Consider the following 19,847-nt stretch of genomic DNA (forward strand, 5'->3'; position numbering starts at 1 on the left):
GTTGTCACAGCATTTGGTGCATATTATTAGCGTTTGAGATAAACTTTTACTTGTGTTGATGTGTGTGGATGACATTGAGCAGGGAGGGAGCTGTACTTCCTGGAGATGTTTTTCATGGAGACAGAAGAAGAAACCAGCCTCTGTTATATGTGTCTATGATGAGAGAGTTATTAAGAACCAAAGCTGAATTCAGGGACTTTCACGTAACTTCTTGAAAATACTTATCTTGATCGTACTGTATATTTTGCATATGCTTGACATGGGGATGTGATGTGTTTTGCTGTTACGTGATGACTTAGTGTGACATTTTAATCCACTGTGGATTACTACAACGCTTTGATCTTTTTGACTCTTAATACTGCAGTCTTTCATTGCATACCCTGATAGCCATAAGACCATTTCCATCTTTAACTGACACCGCAAGTTGAGGCTATCAGCTACAGGACAAAAGACAGACATTACCAATGCCACAGCACCTAAATACAGAGATGACCAATAAACCAAAACAAAACAATAGTGTCTGCAAGTACCAAAAAAGACGACAAAGAGAGCAGGTAAAATGTTGTACTGTGTGTACTGTAGTGTAGGCTATATCTGTCATCTTCTATCCGCACAGCACAGTCATCCACTCAGAATACAAAACAAGGTAGACAGTGAATTCCCCACTCAGATGATTGGCAGGTCTTACCTGGAATACTGTGTGTTGCCAAGATGTTACATCATTTTTCATCCTCTGGGAGAAGACAATCTGAATGCCAAAAAAGGAAATATATTCAAAGTGAGGGTTGGTGTGATACTAGCGCAGAATAGGAAATGTAGACTTGTTCTAATCCTTCCTAGACCAGTCACGACCATTAAGGCTATTTAAAGAAGATAAATCCTTTGTATTCATACTGCATACCAAAATAATTGAATACAAAACAACTGATCAAACATAATTGATACGCCTCCTTTATTTCAGAGAAAACCCACATCATAACATGGTGGTTCATTCTGCATTCGTTTAGAACATTTCATTAGTACGATACATCACATTAAACAATTTCATATTCAGTATCCTGTGCATTGGATAACACAAATAGCAAATATATCCATACAAATATAAAATGAAACAAACATATATGTACAGTACACATGGTATGTTGAATTAAAGGCTAATCATACTACAGTTACATCTCCCTCACAGCACACAATTCTAAACAGCTTCTTAATGGCAGAAGGGGTGTATTCCTAGTAAGGCTTTAAGACAATGTTGTTACAGCCAACCTTGATGTGTTGCACTGTACATCAGAACACAAAATTGGTGGAGGAAATACAGAATAAACTGCAATCGAGCAACATGCAAAATGTTTATTATATTCTATTGAGGCATTTACTTTATGTTGGTATTCTTATCTTTTTTTAATTCTTATTGTTGTTGCATTGTGGAGGAGGAACCTGTAAGTAAGAATTTTGTTGGACAGTGTATCCCATGTGTATCCTGTACCTACGACTAATAAAACTTCTGCTGTGAGTTGCAAAAAGAGTGCTCCAAAAACGTGTCCAGTTCATAACTTTTATTGGTTTTGGAAAGAAGCAAACTTAGTTTCTCATCGGATCATCTTAACATTGTCTGAACAAACACATCTTGCACATGTGTTTGACAGAGAAACAGTGCGGAACCCAAAGCAGTCGAGCTTAGCACGCCACACACAGACGTACTCCCTGCTCTGGTCTTCAGTTCTCACAGTTAACATGACAACAGGTCAACGAGTCTATTGGTTGGTGGACCACTTCACTTTAACACTATACCGTAACTGTATGCAGACACACATTACATTATCCATGCCGTAACACTTAGCTTGAACCCTCCCTCCATCATAAGCACGACCAGAGATCATACATAGTTCATAAACAGTAATAACATTACCAATGTAATTTCTGTTAACTATAGTTAGGTGTGTAAAATAATGTTCAAGTAAAGTGTTACTCACTAAACAGCTATACAGAGAGCTACATGACACAATTCATTGATGCCTTACTTAGAAATGCCAACTAAATGGTCAGACAAAATGGACATGTAAGACACTTCTATGGCAGTTCTAAGGCAGCCGTATAAATGGTGCTATGTAGCTTCATGAAGTTCAGATAGTATGCTGACATACTTATGATGCCCACACGAGGAGACCTTTTAAGTTAAATGTCATCACACACATTTTGTTCTCTATGTTGAATATCAGAGCATTCAGGAAGTTCCTAACATTATCAGCACAGTGTTTTTCACATGAAACAATATGTTTTTTTTGTTGTTTAAAAAAATATTACACTTATTTCTCTATCTTTTAGAGGACTGTCTGGAGTACACACATAAAATACAAAAAGCGTTTTGGTCATCTAACCTCCCTCCAAAACCTCGTCACCATGTCATCTCACAGAGACCATTACCATTATGCAAAATAAAGCCATGGATTCAAGCGCTGGTTGGTTTGATCCGAAGGGGAGTTCATGCTGTTTGATGCAGAATAACACATTGAGGTGAATGGGAGCAGAGCATAACATAGTCAAAACCTGACTGATTATCCATGGTAATAACTATTAGTGTAACTCTAAATAACACTGCTTTCATACTGCCTGACGTACGCATCCAGGTAGCTATTCATCTTGTTTTTTATTTTATCCCCCCACGCGCATATATCCTGTAGTCAAATCTTCTGATGCACTTGAGTTAAAAAATTATATATCTGAAATAAATTCAAAAATTATACCTTATACATTATACTGTACACAGGTTACCCAACTACACAAATAGCAAAAAAAGATAATTAGAATATTTATACCTTCAAGGATTCTAAATTGCGATTCAAATTCTATTCATATACAGAATCACATACTTTTTACATACTTTTTAAATCATTATCATCAATAAATAAAAATAGAATGCTGTAATGTACTCTGAAGTAAGTCTACCACTGCTGTGTCAGGAACAACAGCTATTTGACAATACAAGGAAAACACCAAACGCCCTTTCAGATATATATTATTAATTTAAAATGAGACTTTGTACAGGTTTTTTATTGAGGGAAACATATTATATTTGTTTTATATTGCAACCAAGAATGTATTTATTGTTGCAGCCGCCTAACTACTCAGGACTTTCTGATATTTTCTGAGGAAAATGTTGAGAATATATGTTTGAACCCGGTGTTAAATCACTGCATTCAAAGAAGAGAGAGGAAAGTGGTAATGGTCACCATCCAAATGAACAATGTCCTTTAAACCTGCTGTGCCAGCGTGTAACGCATTAACTGTTAAAAACCCAACAGCATAAAAACTCCAATACCCAGAATTCTATGGTAGGTCTAACCGTGTCCAATCAGAGGCATGCGAAAAGCAGCACGGGGAAGAATTAGCCCCTCCCTTAAACTGAATGGAGGAATGTGACATCATTGTGCGTCTATTCATCTTAGTTCACTCAATGGCACAAACCAATGGTCTTTTCATACATCCTCTCCTAATACCACATATTTGTTGTTGCATCTAAAATAAATACAGTGTATTATGTGTTAGGTTCACGGTTGAGACCGTGATTTTGCAGTTGAGTAGCTAGGTAGCTGTAGCAGTGTTTAAGTTTGAACACCACACGTTAGAGAGGGGGATAGAGAGGCAGAAGCATGTACCTTTAGAGAGGGAAACCCGGGTGGGTATCTAGAGCAGCAGCAATACAGATGTTCTGAAATTAATACATTTTACAAATACAATAATTACACCCTAAAACGGTCTACGAGACTATATGCAAGCTATACAATACTGCTGGGTACAGTAGGCTGTGTGGCCTTGGCCTGTCTGTCTCGCGGGTTTAGAAAGAAGTGTCTGTCTGTAGGGAGGTGGTGGTGTAGGTCTGTCCTCTGTAGTATAGGATTTCATTAGTCCATTGAGATGATGATCTCCAGTGTATTTGTTCAGTAGTAGTATGAAGTATCAGTTGTCTGCCAAGTATTTTCCTGAAAATGACAAACATGCCTTGGGTTTGAATACTTATGTGTGAAAAGGAATCATACATGCAACTATGTACACATAGCAAAACATATTTTACGATAATACTGTATCATAACAATGTAATAACACCAATTAATATCACAGTGATACACTATTAGTTTAGAATCATGTTATTATTACACTATGAGCGTTATGCTAAATTGAGTCAATCTTTCCCTTACTCTGGTATTTTGTGAAAGATGGGATGCACTCCATAATAATTTAGGTGACATTATTTCTGTTTAGCAGAGTAAGTGAAGAAAGGCAGTGTCTCACCTGCAGCGAATCTCTTCTTGATGAGTGAGAAGCGGTACCCTGGCCCAGCCAGTTCTATATCACAGCCTGACAGAGTGCTGCCCTCACTGGTGAACTGGACCGCCAGGGGAGAGGGTTTACTGGGGCCCTCCGACAGCTTGAACCGTGCCAACAATGAGCCAATGCCTAGGGACGTCACAGAGAGGGACAAAGGTTCAATATACTGCACAAACATACACATGCATATACAGTACCAGTCAAATGTTTGGACGCACCTACTTAATCAAGGGTTTTTCTTAATTTTGTATATTTTCTACATTGTAGAATAATAGTGAAGCCATCAATACTAAGACATAACACATATGGAATTATGTAGTAACCATAAAAGTGTTAAACAAATTCTTTGACATTCTTTGAGATTCTTTAAAGTAGCCACCCTTTGCCTTGATGACAGCTTTGTACACTCTTGGCATTCTCTCAACCAGCTTCATGAGGTTGTCACCTGGAATGCATTTAAATTAACAGGTGTGCCTTGTTAAAAGATAATTTGTGGAATTTCATTCCTTCTTGTAGGGGTGGTACACAAAAGATAGCCCTCTTTGGTAAAAAACCAAGTCCATATTATGGCAAGAACAGCTCAAATAAGCAAAGAGAAACGACAGTCCATCATTACTTTAAGACATGAAGGTCAGTCAATAAGGAACATTCAAAGAACTTTGAAAGTTTCTTCAAGTGCAGTCGCAAAAAGTGCAGTCGTGTCTCTGTGAGATGCAGAGTAGGTGAACGGATGATCTCCGCCTGTGTGGTTCCCATCGCGAAGCATGGAGGAGGTGGTGTGATGGTGCTTTGCTGGTGACACTGTCTGAGATTTATTTAGGATTCAAAGCACAGTTAACCAGCATAGCTACCACAGCATTCTGCAGGGATACGCCACCCCATCTGGTTAGCGCTTAGCGTGATTATCATTTATTTTTCAACTGGACAATGACCCAAAACACACCTCCAGGCTGTGTAAGGGCTATTTTTTATTCATTTATTTATTGAACCCTTATTTTACCAGGTAAGTTGACTGAGAATACATTCTCATTTACAGCAACAACCTGGGGAATAGTTACAGGGGAGAGGATGGGGGATGAATGAGCCAATTGTAAGCTGGGAATGATGAGGTGACCATGATGGTATGAGAGACAGATTGGGAATTTAGCCAGGACACCGGGGTTAAAACCCCTACTCTTACGATAAGTGCCATGGGATCTTTTAGTGACCACAGAGAGTCAGGACACCCGTTTAACGTCCCATCCGAAAGACGGCACCCTACACAGGGCAATGTCATTGCCCTGGGGCATTGGGGTATTATTGTAGACAAGAGGAAAGGGTGCCTCCTACTGGCCCTCCAACACCACTTCCAGCAGCATCTGGTCTGCTGGAAGTCTATTTGACCAAGGAGAGTGATGGAGTGCTGCATCAGATAACCTGGCCTCCACAATCACCGACTTCAAACCTACTGAGATGGTTTGGGATGAGTTGGACCGCAAAGTGAAGGGAAAGCAGCCAACAAGTTCTCAGCATATGTCGGAACTCATTCAAGATTGTTAGAAAAGCATTCCTCAAGAAGCTGGTTGAGAGAATGCCAAGAGTGTGCAAAGCTGTCAAGGCAAAGGGTGGCTACTTTGAAGAATCAAAAATATAATATATATTTTGATTTGTTTAACACCTTTTTGGTTATTACATGATTCCTTGTGTTACAATGTAGAAAATTGTAAAAATAAAGAAAAACCCTTGAATGAGTTGGTGTGTCCAAACTTTTGACTGGTACTGTACATCACTCACGTACACGCGCATACACACAAACATGCAAACCTGTCCCTCCACAGCACACAGCATGATATCAATGAATCAAATGTATTTATTAAGCCCTTTTTACATCAGCCGATATCACAAAGTGCTATACAGAAACCCAGCCTAAAACCCAAACAGCAAGCAATGCAGATGTAGAAGCGTGGTGGCTAGGAAAAACTCACTATAAAGGCAAGAACCTAGGAAGAAACCTAGCGAGGAACCAGGCTCTGAGGGGTGGCCAGTCCTCTTCTGGCTGTGTCGGGTGGAGATTATAACAGAACATGGTCAAGATGTTCAAACGTTCATAGACGACCAGCAGGGTCAAATAATAATAATCACAGTGGTTGCAACAGCTCAGCACCTAAGGAGTAAATGTCAGTTGGCTTTTCATAGCAGATCATTCAGAGTTAGAGACAGCAGGTGCAGTAGAGAGAGAGAGTTGAAAACAGCAGGTCCAGGACAAGGTAGATCTTGAATACTTGCCTGTTCTTTACATAGAAATCCTATTAAATTACTAGAGGAGCTATGTCATAAACCCGCAAAGTTCCAGAATGGGGTGAAAATGGCAGCCATATCGCTCAGGGAGAAATCCAAACCAGTCTAATTGGAATGAATGGCAGTAGAGGCATAATCCTGATTTTACTTACGCAGAAAAATAAAAGGCATGTGTTATATCAGAAATTGTGAAATAGAATTAGTCAACCTAAAACATTGTCATATGATTACAAATAAAGGTTATATGGGTTTTATACCAATTTTCTGTCTAAATAGCCTCAAACAGACCATAAATGTCTACATTTGTGTTTTCTTGGAAAGCTGTGAGTGCTATTATATGATACAATATCAGTACTCGTTGCATTTACAACTTGTATAAGTCCTATCATCAACTGATTTCAGCCAGTGTATGGCTGTTGATTGACTGCATTGTTTTAATGTAATGTTGGCATATTAGCAGTTAATTTGACAAATTCATGGAATCATTGCTCTAAAACTGTCTGGCTAGCTAGCTAATAAATTCTTCAAATTCATTATTTTATACAATATCTTATCACAGCACTGGCAAACCATGGTTGACCAACTCCCTGACCAAAATGGCTGACCTTTATCCCATCATAAGAAGGTTCATGTCCATTTTAGTATTTTAATTCCTAATTCTATGGTTCTTTAACTCATCTCTGATCATTATGACTGTTGGAACCATCTCCAGACAGAAGGGGGCAAGAGTGAGTTAAATGGGGCAAAGGCCAAACGTCATGTACAGTAAGTCAAAGGTAATGTCATTATTAAAAGGGTCTGTTCATCTGGACTGAAAAACACTAATGTATCCATCCATAGCTAAATGAGCCCTATAAGGCAAACATTCAGGTAACTACCTAAATAAAGGAAACACCAACATAAAGTGTCTCAATAGGGCATTGGGCTTCCACAAGCCAGAACACCTTTAATGCGCCTTGGCATAGATTCTACAAGTGTCTGGAACTCTAATGGTGTTTTGTTGATGGTGGCGGAAAACGGCGTCTCAGGCACCACACCAGAATCACCCATAAGGGTCAATTGGGTTGAGATCTGGTGTCTGACACACACAACCCTTTAAACCCCCTTTGAGACCCCTCTTTCAAAGTCACTGAGATCTCGTCTAGCCATGGTAGCCAAAATAATGGGCAACTGGGAAATTTAATACGTGACCCTAAGCATGAGCGGATGTTAATTGCTTAATTAACTCAGGAACCGCACCTGTGTGGAAGCACCGGCTTTCAATATATTTAGTGTTTTTTTCATTTTGGCAGTTACTTGTAGGTTGAGTTTGATTATTAGCTGACCATACACCCAAAATCTAGTTAGTCAGTCAAAGCCAAGCTAAGATGGCCTGTTGAGGAGTGACAGACTCCATCATAGCTGGAGGGGTGCTCTCATTTTATCTCTCAACAATGAAATAGGGTGCATGCCAGGCAGCAGGCTGTCAGCCAGCCTAGTGGAGTCTGCCACTAGCATAGTCAGTGTAGTCAGCTCAACTATCCCCATTGAGACCATGTCTGTGCCTCAATCTAGGTTGGGCAAAACTAAACATGGCGGTGTTTGCTTTAGCAATCTCACTGGAATAAAGACCTCCTCCATTCCTGTTATTATAGAAATATATTGTGATATCTCAAATCTCAAAATAGGGCTACTTAATATTAGATCCCTCACTTCCAAGGCAGTTATAGTCAATGAACTAATCACTGATCTTGACGTGATTGGCCTGACTGAAACATGGCTTAAGCCTGATGAATTTACTGTGTTAAATGAGGCCTCTCCTCCTGGTTACACTAGTGACCATATCTCCCGCGCCTCCCGCAAAGGCGGAGGTGTTGCTAACATTTACGATAGCAAATTTCTATTTACCCCCCAAAATGACTGCGTTTTTGTCTTTTGAGCTTCTAGTCATGAAATTTATGAAGCGTACTCAATCACTTTTTATAGCTACAGTTTACAGGCCTCCTGGGCTGTGTACAGCGCTCCTCGCTGAGTTCCCTGAATTCCTATCCAACCTTGTAGTCATGGCAGATAATATTCCAATTTTTGGTTACTTTAATATTCACATGGAAATGTCCAAAGCCCCACTCCAAAAGGCTTTCGGAGCCATCGTCGACTCAGTGGGTTTTGTCCAACATGTCTCCGGACCTACTCACTGCCACAGTCATACTCTGGACCTAGTTTTGTCCCATGGAATAAATATTGTGGATCTTAATGTTTTTCCTCATAATCCTGGACTATCGGACCACCATATTATTACATTTGCAATCGCAACAAATAATCTGCTTAGACCCCAACCAAGGATCATCAAAAGCTGTGCTATACATTCTCGGACAACCCAAAGATTCCTAGATGCCCTTCCAGACTCCCTCCACCTACCCAAGGACGTCGAAGTACAAAAATCGGTTAACCACCTTACTGAGGAACTAAATTTAACCTTGCGTAAATCCCTAGATGCAGTCGCACTCCTAAAAACAAAACACATTTGGCACAAGAAACTAGCTCCCTGGTAAACAGAAAATACCCGAGCCCTGAAGCAAGCCTCCAGAAAATTGGAACGGAAATGGCGCTCCACCAAATTCTAAGTCTTCCGACTAGCTTGGAAAGACAGTACCATGCAATATCGAAGAGCCCTCACTGCTGCCCGATCATCCTATTTTTCGAACTTAATTGATGAGAATAAGAACAATGCTGAAAGTGTCGCAAAGCTAACTAAAAAGCAACATTCCCGAAGAGAGGATGGCTTTCACTTCAGCAGTGATGAATTCATGAACTTCTTTGACAAAAATATCATGATCATTATTAGAAAGAAAATTACAGACTCCTCTTTGAATCTGCGTATTTCTCCAAAGCTTAGTTGTCCTGAGTCTGCACAACACTGCCAGGACTTAGGATCAATGGAGACACTCAAGTTTTTAAATCTTATATCTCTTGACACATTCATGAAAATAGTCATGGCCTCTAAACCTTCAAGCTGCATACTGGACCCTATTCCAACTAAACTACTGAAAGAGCTGCTTCCTCTGCTATGTTGAAGATAAAAAAAACGACTCCCTAATCACCAGATGTGTACCAAACTCACTAAAAGTGGCAGTAATAAAGCCTCTCTTGAAAAAGCCTATATCGAATCTACCATTCCTATCAATTTATTTTTTTAAAGCTGTTGCGCAGCAACTCACTGCCTTCCTGAAGACAAACAATGTATACAAAATGCTTCAGGCTGGTTTTAGACCCCATCATAGCACTGAGACTGCACTCGTGAAGGTAGTAAATTACCTTTTAATGGCGTCAGACCAAGGCTCTGCATCTGTCCTCGTGCTTCTAGACCTTAGTGCTGCTTTTGACACCATCGATCACCACATTCTTTTGGAGAGATTGGAAACCCTAATTGGTCTACATGGACAAGTTCTGGCCTGGTTTTGATGTTATCTGTCGGAAAGATATCAGTTTGTCTCTGTGGACGGTTTGTCCTATGATAAATCAATTGTAAGTTTCGGTGTTCCTCAAGGTTCCGTTTTAGGACCACTATTGTTTTCACTATATATTTTACCTCTTGGTGATGTCATTCGGAAACATAATGTTAACCTTTAATGCTATGTGGGCGATACACAGCTGTACATTTCGATGAAACATGGTGAAGCACCAAAATTGCACTCCCTGGAAGTCTGTGTTTCAGACATGTGGAAAAACTCGGTCAAAACAGAGATGCTAGTTCTAGGTCCAAAGAAACAAAGAGATCTTACATTGGATCTGACAATTCATCTTGATGGTTGTACAGTTGTCTCAAATAAAACTGTGAAGGACCTCAGCGTTACTCTGGACCCTGATCTCTCTTTTGACAAACATATCAAGAATATTTAAAGGATCTATTTCTTCCATCTTCGTAACATTGCAAAAGTCTGAAACTTTTTGTCCAAAAATTATGCAGAAAAGCAAATCCATGCTTTTGTCACTTCTAGATTAGACTCCTTCAATGCTCTACTTTCCGGCTACCAGGATAAAGCACTAAATAAACTTCAGTTAGTGCTAAACAAAGCTGCTAGAATCTTGACTAAAACCAAAAAATGTGATCATATTACTGATTTCAAGGTTTTACTGCTAACCTACAAATCATTACATGGGCTTGCTCCTAGCTATCTCTCTGATTTGGTCCTGCCGTACATACCTACACATACACTACAGTCACAAGACGCAGGCCTCCTCATTGTACCTAGAATTTCTAAGCAAACAGCTGGAGGTAGGGCTTTCTCCTATAGAGCTCAATTTTTATGGAATAATCTGCCTATCCATGTGAGAGACTCAGACTCTGTCTCAACCTTTAAGTCTTTATTGAAGACTCATCTCTTTAGTAGGTGGTATGATTGAGTCTAGTCTGGCCCAGGGGTGCGAAGGTGAACGGAAAGGCACTGGAGCGACGAACCGCCCTTGCTGTCTCTGCCTGGCCGGTTCCCCTCTCTCTACTGGGATTCTCTGCCTCTGACCCTATTACGGGGGCTGAGTCACTGGCTTACTAGTGCTCTTCCATGCCATCCCTAGGAGGGGTGTGTCACTTGAGTGGGTTGAGTCACTTACCTGATCTTCCTGCCTGGGATGTTGCCCCCTCGGGTTCGTGCCGTGGAGGAGATCTTCTTCATGGGCTATACTCAGCCTTGCCTCAGGGTAGTAAGTTGGTGGTTTGCGGATATTCATCTAGTGGTGTGGGGGCTGTGCTTTGGCAAAGTGGATGGGGTCATATCCTGCCTGGTTGGCCCTGTCTGGGGGTATCGTCGGATGAGGCCACAGTGTCTCCTGACCCCTCCTGTCTCAGCCTACAGTATCTATGCTGCAATAGTTTGTGTGCCGGGTGGCTAGGGTCAGTCTGTTATATCTGGTGTAATTCTCCTGTTTTAGCCGGTGTCCTGTGTGAATTTAAGTATGCTCCCTCTAATTCTCTCGCTCTTCCTCTCCCTCTCCCTCTCCTCCCGGAGGACCTGAGACCTGGGTCTATGCCTCAGTACTACCTGGCCTGATGACTCCTTGCTTTCCTCAGTCCACCTGGTTGTGCTGCTGCTCCAGTTTCAACTTTTCTGCCTGCGGCTATGGAACCCTGACCTGTTCACGGGATGTGCTACTTTGTCCCGGACCTGCTGTTTTCGACTCTCTCTCTCTCTCTCTACCGCACCTGCTGTCTCGAACTCTGAATGCTCGGCTATGAAAAGCCAACTGACATTTACTCCTGAGGTGTTGACCTGTTGCACCCTCTACAACCACTGTGATTATTATTATTTGACCCTGCTGGTCGTCTATGCATGTTTGAACGACTTGGCCATGTACTGTTATAATCTGCACCCGACACAGCCAGAAGAGGACTGGCCACCCCTCAGAGCCTGGTTCCTCTCTAGAATTCTTGCTAGGTTCTTGCCTTTCTAGGGAGCTTTTCCCAGCCACCGCGCTTCTACATCTGCATTGCTTTCTGTTTGGGGTTTTAGGCTGGATTTCTGGACAGCACTTTGTGACATCGGCTGATGTAAAAAGGGCTTAATAAATATATTTGTTTTAATTTTACTGATATTAAGGGTCACACACATCACACCGAATAAGGACCTCCCGTTCATCTACTGATCGACTGCCGACATTTTTGCGTGATTCTACATGTAAAATCGGTTGGCACTTAGTTCGCAAGTACTCTCGGCAGGCAAACGTTATTGATGTGTTTCAAGCCCTTAGAGCCTGTTGTTGTCATGACGCGACTTCACCAATTCTTTTTGATTAGTACTTTAGTGGAGAAGATGATAACAAGGCATTACTGATTCCTCCTGGGTATAAACAAGGTTATTTACCTCCATTTTCAGATTTCTGGGAAATATCAGGAATCTTCCACAGGATTCTTTGCTGCTCTGCGTTCCTGGAAGAACAGAATTTAATGTAATCTGTTACTCTCTAAAAGCAAGGAATAGGTTTCATCTGGGTTTGGGAAACGGGCCTTTTCAAACAAGAAAAATGAATGTCTTCACCACAGGGCTGAGCCATAGAGCCATTGGATGTCTCCGACTGAAGCAGCCTTCAACTTTTAATTATCAAATTAAGTGAATTTAATTCAATACAAATGTATTGTATACAGTTCTGACATGCAGTATACTATTTGGTCTTACCATGCGGCGGGGGGAAGCACAGCCAGTAGCTTGGTGACCCCTCCGTCTACGGGGATCAGGAACTGGACGTTGTTGAGCGCCACGGGCGTTGTCATGGAGCTGCCGTTGTACTTGTAGTCTATTCGGAGGTCCGTGCTGGTGGGTTCACACCGCCAACTGGCTGCCAGGTTCAGGGGGGTCGACGTGAGGCCCTGCGCTGATACCTGCACACATAAACAATACAGAGGAAAGAATGCATAATAACATTAAACTGGAATAGTAACTATGGATACAGACTGGACAGGACAGACTTTAAATGTCTGGTTTTAAATGGGTCAACCTTGGACACAGAAAGAAGACATCACTTGATCTTTATGGATCAGCCTATAATCTAGTACCAGTTGCAGACAGAGAGATGGGCTGACCTGGTATTGGTTTCTGTATCTCTATAGTAGAACATAGTTCAGCTCACCTGGTATTTGAGCATGTCCACATTGTAGTATGTGGCCTGGGGTTTCTGCTCAGCCACCTTCTTTAGATGGGTCATCAGGTTTGGCATGTTCACCCAGAAGGTCTTGCAGTCAGGGTTGGGTGTTGTGGCGGTGTCACTATGTGGGCACATAATATGTATTTTATCATATGATCTAATATCATGATTGATCCATCTAAACTTTAGTCAACACATAGACACAACAGAGTACAAGTTATCTTTGTATCTACTACACAGAGGTCAGGACTATTGCAGTGCAGAGATTGCAAACAGATACTGAGTGCTATACAACAACAACAACTGTGATGCATTTTACACATGAGAGTGCAGAATAACCTTGGAATGAGGTGGTTAGTCAGACCACTGGGATGAATTCACAGTGACTCAGAGCCCAGTCAGAACTGGACGGGTAGATTGTTTTGTTACAGCATGATTTTAGGCGTTCAATGTCACATGTTCTAAATGCTACAGGGTGTAGTGAGTTGTCTGAGGGGTGTTATAGAGGTCTTTACCAGCAGAGTAGCTGGGGATTAGGCAGCACATGCTCCAGCCAGCTGTAGTGGGTTATGCTGAAGGTTAGCACGGCAGGGGACGGGTTATTGGCAAAGTGCCGCGTGATCCCCGCTGGAAACGACAGCACCATCTCGCCTGTGATCTTCACAACACACCTTTTGACAGGGACACGGGAGGAGGTTAGAGCATCCGAAGGATGAGAAAGAGAAGAACAGAGTAAAACAAGGAGAGAGATATCATAGAAATGAAATGGACAGAGGGAAAAAGAGTAAAAGAGAGAGAGTGGAGAGAATTGGGAGAAAGATAGAAAGGGACAGAGAGAGACAGAGAGGGAGAGAAAAAGGGGGGAGAAAGAGAGGGTGCATACAGTGAGAGACATCTCCTAACGTGTTTGAGTGGACCTACTTGTTAGGGTTGGCTCCTTTGAAGAAGGCATTGACCGTTTCAGTAAAAGCTGCCGCCACCGGAAGGGTGTCCTGGGCCCCCATGGTGAGAGGGCTGGGTCCCCTGGAGCAGCCTGTTTCAGACAGCACACACACATTTAATGGCAATACAGAAAGGAGAGAGAGAGAGAGACTCACTCAGACAAAAAAATGTTGGAGAGAGAGAGAATGAAAAGCAGAAAGAGAGAAGGAAGACTTTCAGCATTAAACACAACCCATGTCCATAGTCCTCACAAACCACCACAGCTACTACTGTACTAAACCCTCTATTTTCTGTTCCCTAACTCTCCATCTCTCAACAGCCATGTGTGGATGAAGATGGAGAACCAAAGAGTGTGTGAGAGAATCACTGTATTCATATGTTGTATTTATTAAGGATCCCCATTAGCTGCCTCCTCCTCCTGTGGTCCAGCAACATTAAGGCAGTTATATACAATTTATAATATTACATTTTGTAACACTTTACTCAATACATTTAGTGTGTTCCCTCAGGCCACTACTCCATTGTCACATATCTATGTAATTGAAATGAGAACGAATACCTGTGTGTGGGTGGGTTTAGCTCCTATGATATCCCATTACCTTGTTAAATTAAATGTTGGATGTACTGTACATCAATGTGAAGTCCCTTAAGACTGTTGGACATTGTTGTACAATTTCAGGTTTCACTATATTTACAGTAGGAGGGTTAATAAAGCCAGTTACATGAGGAGGTTTGTTGTGATTCGGAAACACTGAAAAGCACTGAGAAGACCGACAGAAATAAAGAATGAAAAATAATTTTACAAAGAGAGAGAGAGGACATGCGTATTCCAGACATACTGTTGATGCTGAGTCATTGTGACAAAATCAGAGAGAGATCAATACCCAAACCCAAAAGACAAAAGAGAGTGAGTCCACACAAAAAAAGAAAAATGACAAAAACAGATTAGTAAAGTACATGAAGAACGATCAATGATCAGGAGGCTGAAGAAATTTGGCTTGTCACCTAAAACCCTCACAACTTTTACAGATGCACAATTGAGAGCATCCTGTCGGGCTGTATCACTGCCTGGTACGGCAACTGCACCGCCCACAACCACAGGGCTCTCTAGAGGGTGGTGCGGTCTGCACAACGCAACACCGGGGGCAAACGACCTGCCCTCCAGGACACCTTCAGCACCCGATGTCACATGAAGGCCAAAAAGATCATCAAGGACAACAACCACCCGAGCCACTGCCTGTCCACACCGCTATCATCCAGAAGGCGAGGTCAGTACAGGTGCATTAAAGCAGGGACCGAGAGACTAAAAAACAGCTTCTATCTCAAGGCCATCAGACTGTTAAACAGCTATCACTAGCGCAGAGGCTGCTGCCTACATACAGACTTTAAATCATTGGCCACTTTAATAAATGGAACACTAGTCACTTTAATAATGCCACTTTAATAATGTTTACAAATCTTGCATTACTCATCTCATATGTACAGTATATACTGTATTCTATATGATCTATTGCATCTTAGCCTATGCCGCTCTGTCATTGCTCCATATATTTATATTTATATATTCTTATTCCATTCCATTCCTTATTCCATTAGGTATTTGTTGTGGTATTGTTATATTGTTAGATACAAGCGTTTCGCTACACTCACAATAACATCTGCTAACCATGTGTACGTGACCAATAAAATTTGATTTGATGATCTTTTAGGAAACGGCAGACTTGTGGACACCGAATGTGAAATGAGAACGAATGACTACACGAGGAGGTCGAGAAGGAGTGAGAGGAATAAGACAAGATGACTGCATGTAGAGGGGCGCAGCAGTTCGCTTGGAGGGAGTGAGATGTGGCCATGACTGAAGGAGTGAGAGGAGTTAGAGGAGGGGGGAGGAGTTAGAGGAGAAGCTTGCACAGATGAGGCCCGGGTGAACCCGAGTGAGTGTGTGCACTGCAGTTAGCCATTGTGCAGACACAACTTACCTTCAAAGGTTAAATAAAACTTCCCTCTGTCAAACCAAACCAGGGAAGGCTGGTCATTCTCTGTGGTGGGGCAGGGAGGAGGGAGAGTGGGTGAGGAGGGTGGGTGAGAGGAGGAGGAAGAGAGAAGGACAGTAGCATGAGTCACATGGCAGGTCCATCACACAACACAGTGAGGTGAGGTGGGGTAAAGAGGGGTGCATGGCACAGCAAGCCAAAACACTGCCAGGACAGGACAGGAACAAATTGTGCGTGACCCTGTGTGTCTGTGGGTCATTTCACACTATAGTCCAACCCGAACCTTACTGTGCAGGCTCAGATCATATTCTTTCCACATTGTCCTTTCCAGCATGGTTCCAGGAAGCAACTGGACATGTCAGATAAGCTTAGTACAGCTCGGCTCAGTAGTGTGAAAAGGTCCCGTGTGGGTGCGTGGGAGGGGGTTGGAGGTTGGACCAGGTGAAGTTAGATATCTGGTGGTGGATGGTGGTGTTGAGTCTCTTGGAGAGAAAAAGCCAAGCCTGGAGGAGGACTGACTGGGAATGACACCTGTCATACAATACTCATCTACACACTGCTATAGAAAACCATTACCATTACATGAATCCTTTTAAATCACATCCTCCTGTCCTAATGGTTTTTGTGTCATGCTCTGTCTTTCAATACAGATGGAGCCTGGCTGTTGGACTGTCTGTGGACCACAGAAAGAGTAGCTGCTGCTTCTGCAAACGCTAATGGGGATCCAAATAAATAATCAAATCAACCTGATGACATACACCATGGGGCAGTGATGTGGGTAAAACCATGGGTGGAGGAGGGGAGTTGGTCGAAGGGATCAGTGTTAAGGTGTGACTGCTTAGGGTGTGATTGGGCCCTTTGGGTGTAGTGAGTAGATGGCTGGAGTAGATGGATTGAGTGAAGGATGACTGTGGGTGAAGACAATAGAGAATAGTGGGCAGGTGTTCTGATGGGGGTGGTTAGTGAAGTGGAGCAGAGTGTAGTGGAGCGGAGCGTAGTGGAGAAACATGTTCCCATGGGGTGGAGTGAGAGAGAAGAGGCGGTCTGGGACAGAGGGAGGGGGGTAGATGGGGGTCAGGGTGAGAGGTTTGGAAGTTCACTGTCTGTCTGTCTGTCTGTCTGCCTGCCTGCCTGCCTGCCTGCCTGCCTGCGTTGTTCTGAGAGTTGAGGAGAAGGTGGCACAATAATTACCAACTGGTTGGAGACACTCATTTTCCTTCCAGACTTCAAAAGAGGCTCTGTCTGTATCTGTGTGTGTGTGTGTGTGTGTGTGTGTGTGTCAGGGCAGTCGCCATACACTAGCTCGACACCAAATATTTAATATAGGCTGCTACAATCAAGCAGTTTAGCAGACTTTATGTAACCGATGTGAAATGGCTAGTAGTTAGCGGTGGTGCGCGCTAATAGCGTTTCAATCGGTGACGTCACTCGCTCTGAGACCTGAAGTAGGGTTTCCCCTTGCATTGCAAGGGCCCCGGCTTTTGTGGCGCGATGGGTAACGATGATTCGTGGGTGTCAGTTGTTGATGTGTGCAAGGGTCCCTGGTTCGAGCCCGGGTTGGGGTCGAAGAGAGGGACGGAACCTACACTGTTACATTGATGCTGTTGACCCGGATCATTGGTTGCTGCGGAAAAGGAGGAGGTCAAAAGGGGGGTGAGTGTAACCGATGTGAAATGGCTAGTAGTTAGCGGTGGTGCGTGCTAATAGTGTTTCAATCGGTGATGTCACTCGCTCCGAGACCTGAAGTAGGGTTTCCCCTTGCGTTGCAAGGGCCGCGGCTTTTGTGGCGCGATGGGTAACGATGCTTCGTGGGTGTCAGTTGTTGATGTGTGCAAGGGTCCCTGGTTCGAGCCCAGGTTGGGGCGAAGAGAAGGACGGAACCTACACTGTTACATTTAGGACCATGCGGATGCCTGGGAGCGGGAGGGAAGGATGATTGTATGGCTGGCTGGCTTTATGGAGAGTGCATGGACGCAGCTGCAGGGAACAGCGTGACTTTTTCTACAAAACAGTGCAGAGGTAAAGATGGCTGTAGTAGATCGCTTTAGATAGGTAACTGCTGTTTGACTTGACATGTAACCAAACTGGAAATGTTATTCCGCTGCTGAGCTAGTGCGTAGCAGCTAATTCTTGTAGAATGTTAAGTCCCCTACTGACTGAAGTGAATGAAGCTACAGCAACAAGGTGATAATGGCTGGAGGAAATTTGACTTGTTTTTGCTGTTCTCCAAATTGCATTAGAGAGTTTTTAAATTGTGTAGCAATGCAGTAAATTAGCTTCAATTCCTTGGAGGAATAACCCCCCCCACCCTCCCCCTGTTACTTTTCCATACCCTAGGTTTAGCTGAAATGACGCCCCTGGAGTGTGTGTTTGTGTGTCTGGATCTCGATGCCACAGAAGCTCTTCAGACAGACTACACTCTTAATACACATGAACACACACTCATACACACACAGCACTGCAGACTGCAGAGTAACAGCATGCTTGAAAACACAGTGCTCTCCATACAGTACACACACAATGACTATCATACAAAACAGGGACGTTGCTGTGGCAATGAGGGCAGGACAGCCAAAGATACCGGTTTGGGAAGATGAAAAAGAGATGCATGGCATTTCAGTTTTCTGAAAAAAGTATCCTTGGGATACTTTGATATGAGAGTATGTGAGTAAGATAGGCAGCGAGAGAGGTGTTTCACCATTTATCAAAGTAAAAAAATGAAAATGTAATCCGTGGCGTACTCCAATATCTCAGTTCAACATCTACTCCCCTCACAAGATGGCTGCCATCCATTCTGAGATGGCTTGACAAAAACAAACAAACAAAGCAAGAGCATTCTCATGGACGGATGACGTATGACATCATCATGGGTAAATAGGCATCATCGGACCCCTTCCAGGTCCCACCCCACCCCCAGCCCCTTCCTCTCAGATAGCCCCCCTCCCTTCATCCACACTATACTGTACCTGCCAGAGAATCAAAGGGCCTCCCAAACGTAGGCAGTTTGTCTACAAATGCATCATCTTCTGACATCACGTCAAGCGACAGCCCAAAAGAAAAAGGAACAAAGACAAGAGCAAAAACAAAACAAAAAGAACGCAAATCAAAAACAAAGGAGAAATCTAACTGAAGAATAAAACCATGTAAGAAACAATGGTGACAATTAAAAATGTACAGTCTCAAAGTATGGAGGGCATGTTGTGAACTCAAAAATGATGGCTGGATGAAAAATGTTGAGGGAAAAAAAATCTATGGGATGCGAAACACAAGGTATGATCAGCACTTCAATTGTGGGCTCTCCGCTCGCTAAGCCTACTTAGGTTGCAAATCATATTTTCTACTATTCTCCTTATTTATCTAACGAAAATATGACAAATGCATAATGCTTTGAGTATCTAACAAAACAGTAAATACCCAGCAAACCTTTACCACATTATGCTTCATTTAAGTGATGATTTACAATGTCGCTCTTTGGGTTTAATACCATATGTTCCTTATGACGGCCTGTATTATGTTGTAATATACTGTAGGTTCCTTTTCCCCTAGCTGAGTGAATGGTTACAGTATATTTAACCATTACATTATGACTTATTAGGCATTTCTACTCTTGAAAATCCTATACCACATTCACAGAAATGCAGTGTAATACATTGAGTGAATACTGTACTCGAGCAGATATACACTGAGTGTACA

The 19,847-nt window shown here is 42.6% G+C and overlaps 1 protein-coding gene across 1 annotated transcript in view; it reads right to left on the reverse strand.

Moving 5' to 3' along the window:
* Positions 1-928: 928 nt before the first annotated feature.
* The window catches only part of sgip1a (SH3GL interacting endocytic adaptor 1a), a 39,388-nt gene continuing 20,469 nt past the window's right edge, over positions 929-19,847 (reverse strand). Inside the window, exons 16-24 of the mRNA XM_082956605.1 lie at positions 19,121-19,177; positions 16,140-16,199; positions 14,140-14,251; positions 13,734-13,889; positions 13,204-13,339; positions 12,753-12,955; positions 12,441-12,505; positions 4,291-4,455; positions 929-3,980 (exon numbers count right to left, since the gene is read on the reverse strand). Of these exons, the coding sequence (XP_082812731.1) occupies positions 3,958-3,980; positions 4,291-4,455; positions 12,441-12,505; positions 12,753-12,955; positions 13,204-13,339; positions 13,734-13,889; positions 14,140-14,251; positions 16,140-16,199; positions 19,121-19,177 (977 nt within the window). The 3' untranslated portion in view covers positions 929-3,957. The remainder of the gene's footprint in view (positions 3,981-4,290; positions 4,456-12,440; positions 12,506-12,752; positions 12,956-13,203; positions 13,340-13,733; positions 13,890-14,139; positions 14,252-16,139; positions 16,200-19,120; positions 19,178-19,847) is intronic.

The sequence above is a fragment of the Salmo salar genome, chromosome 10 (genome assembly GCF_965601325.2).
Source record: "Salmo salar chromosome 10, fSalSal1, whole genome shotgun sequence".
NCBI classification, from domain to species: Eukaryota; Metazoa; Chordata; class Actinopteri; order Salmoniformes; family Salmonidae; genus Salmo; species Salmo salar.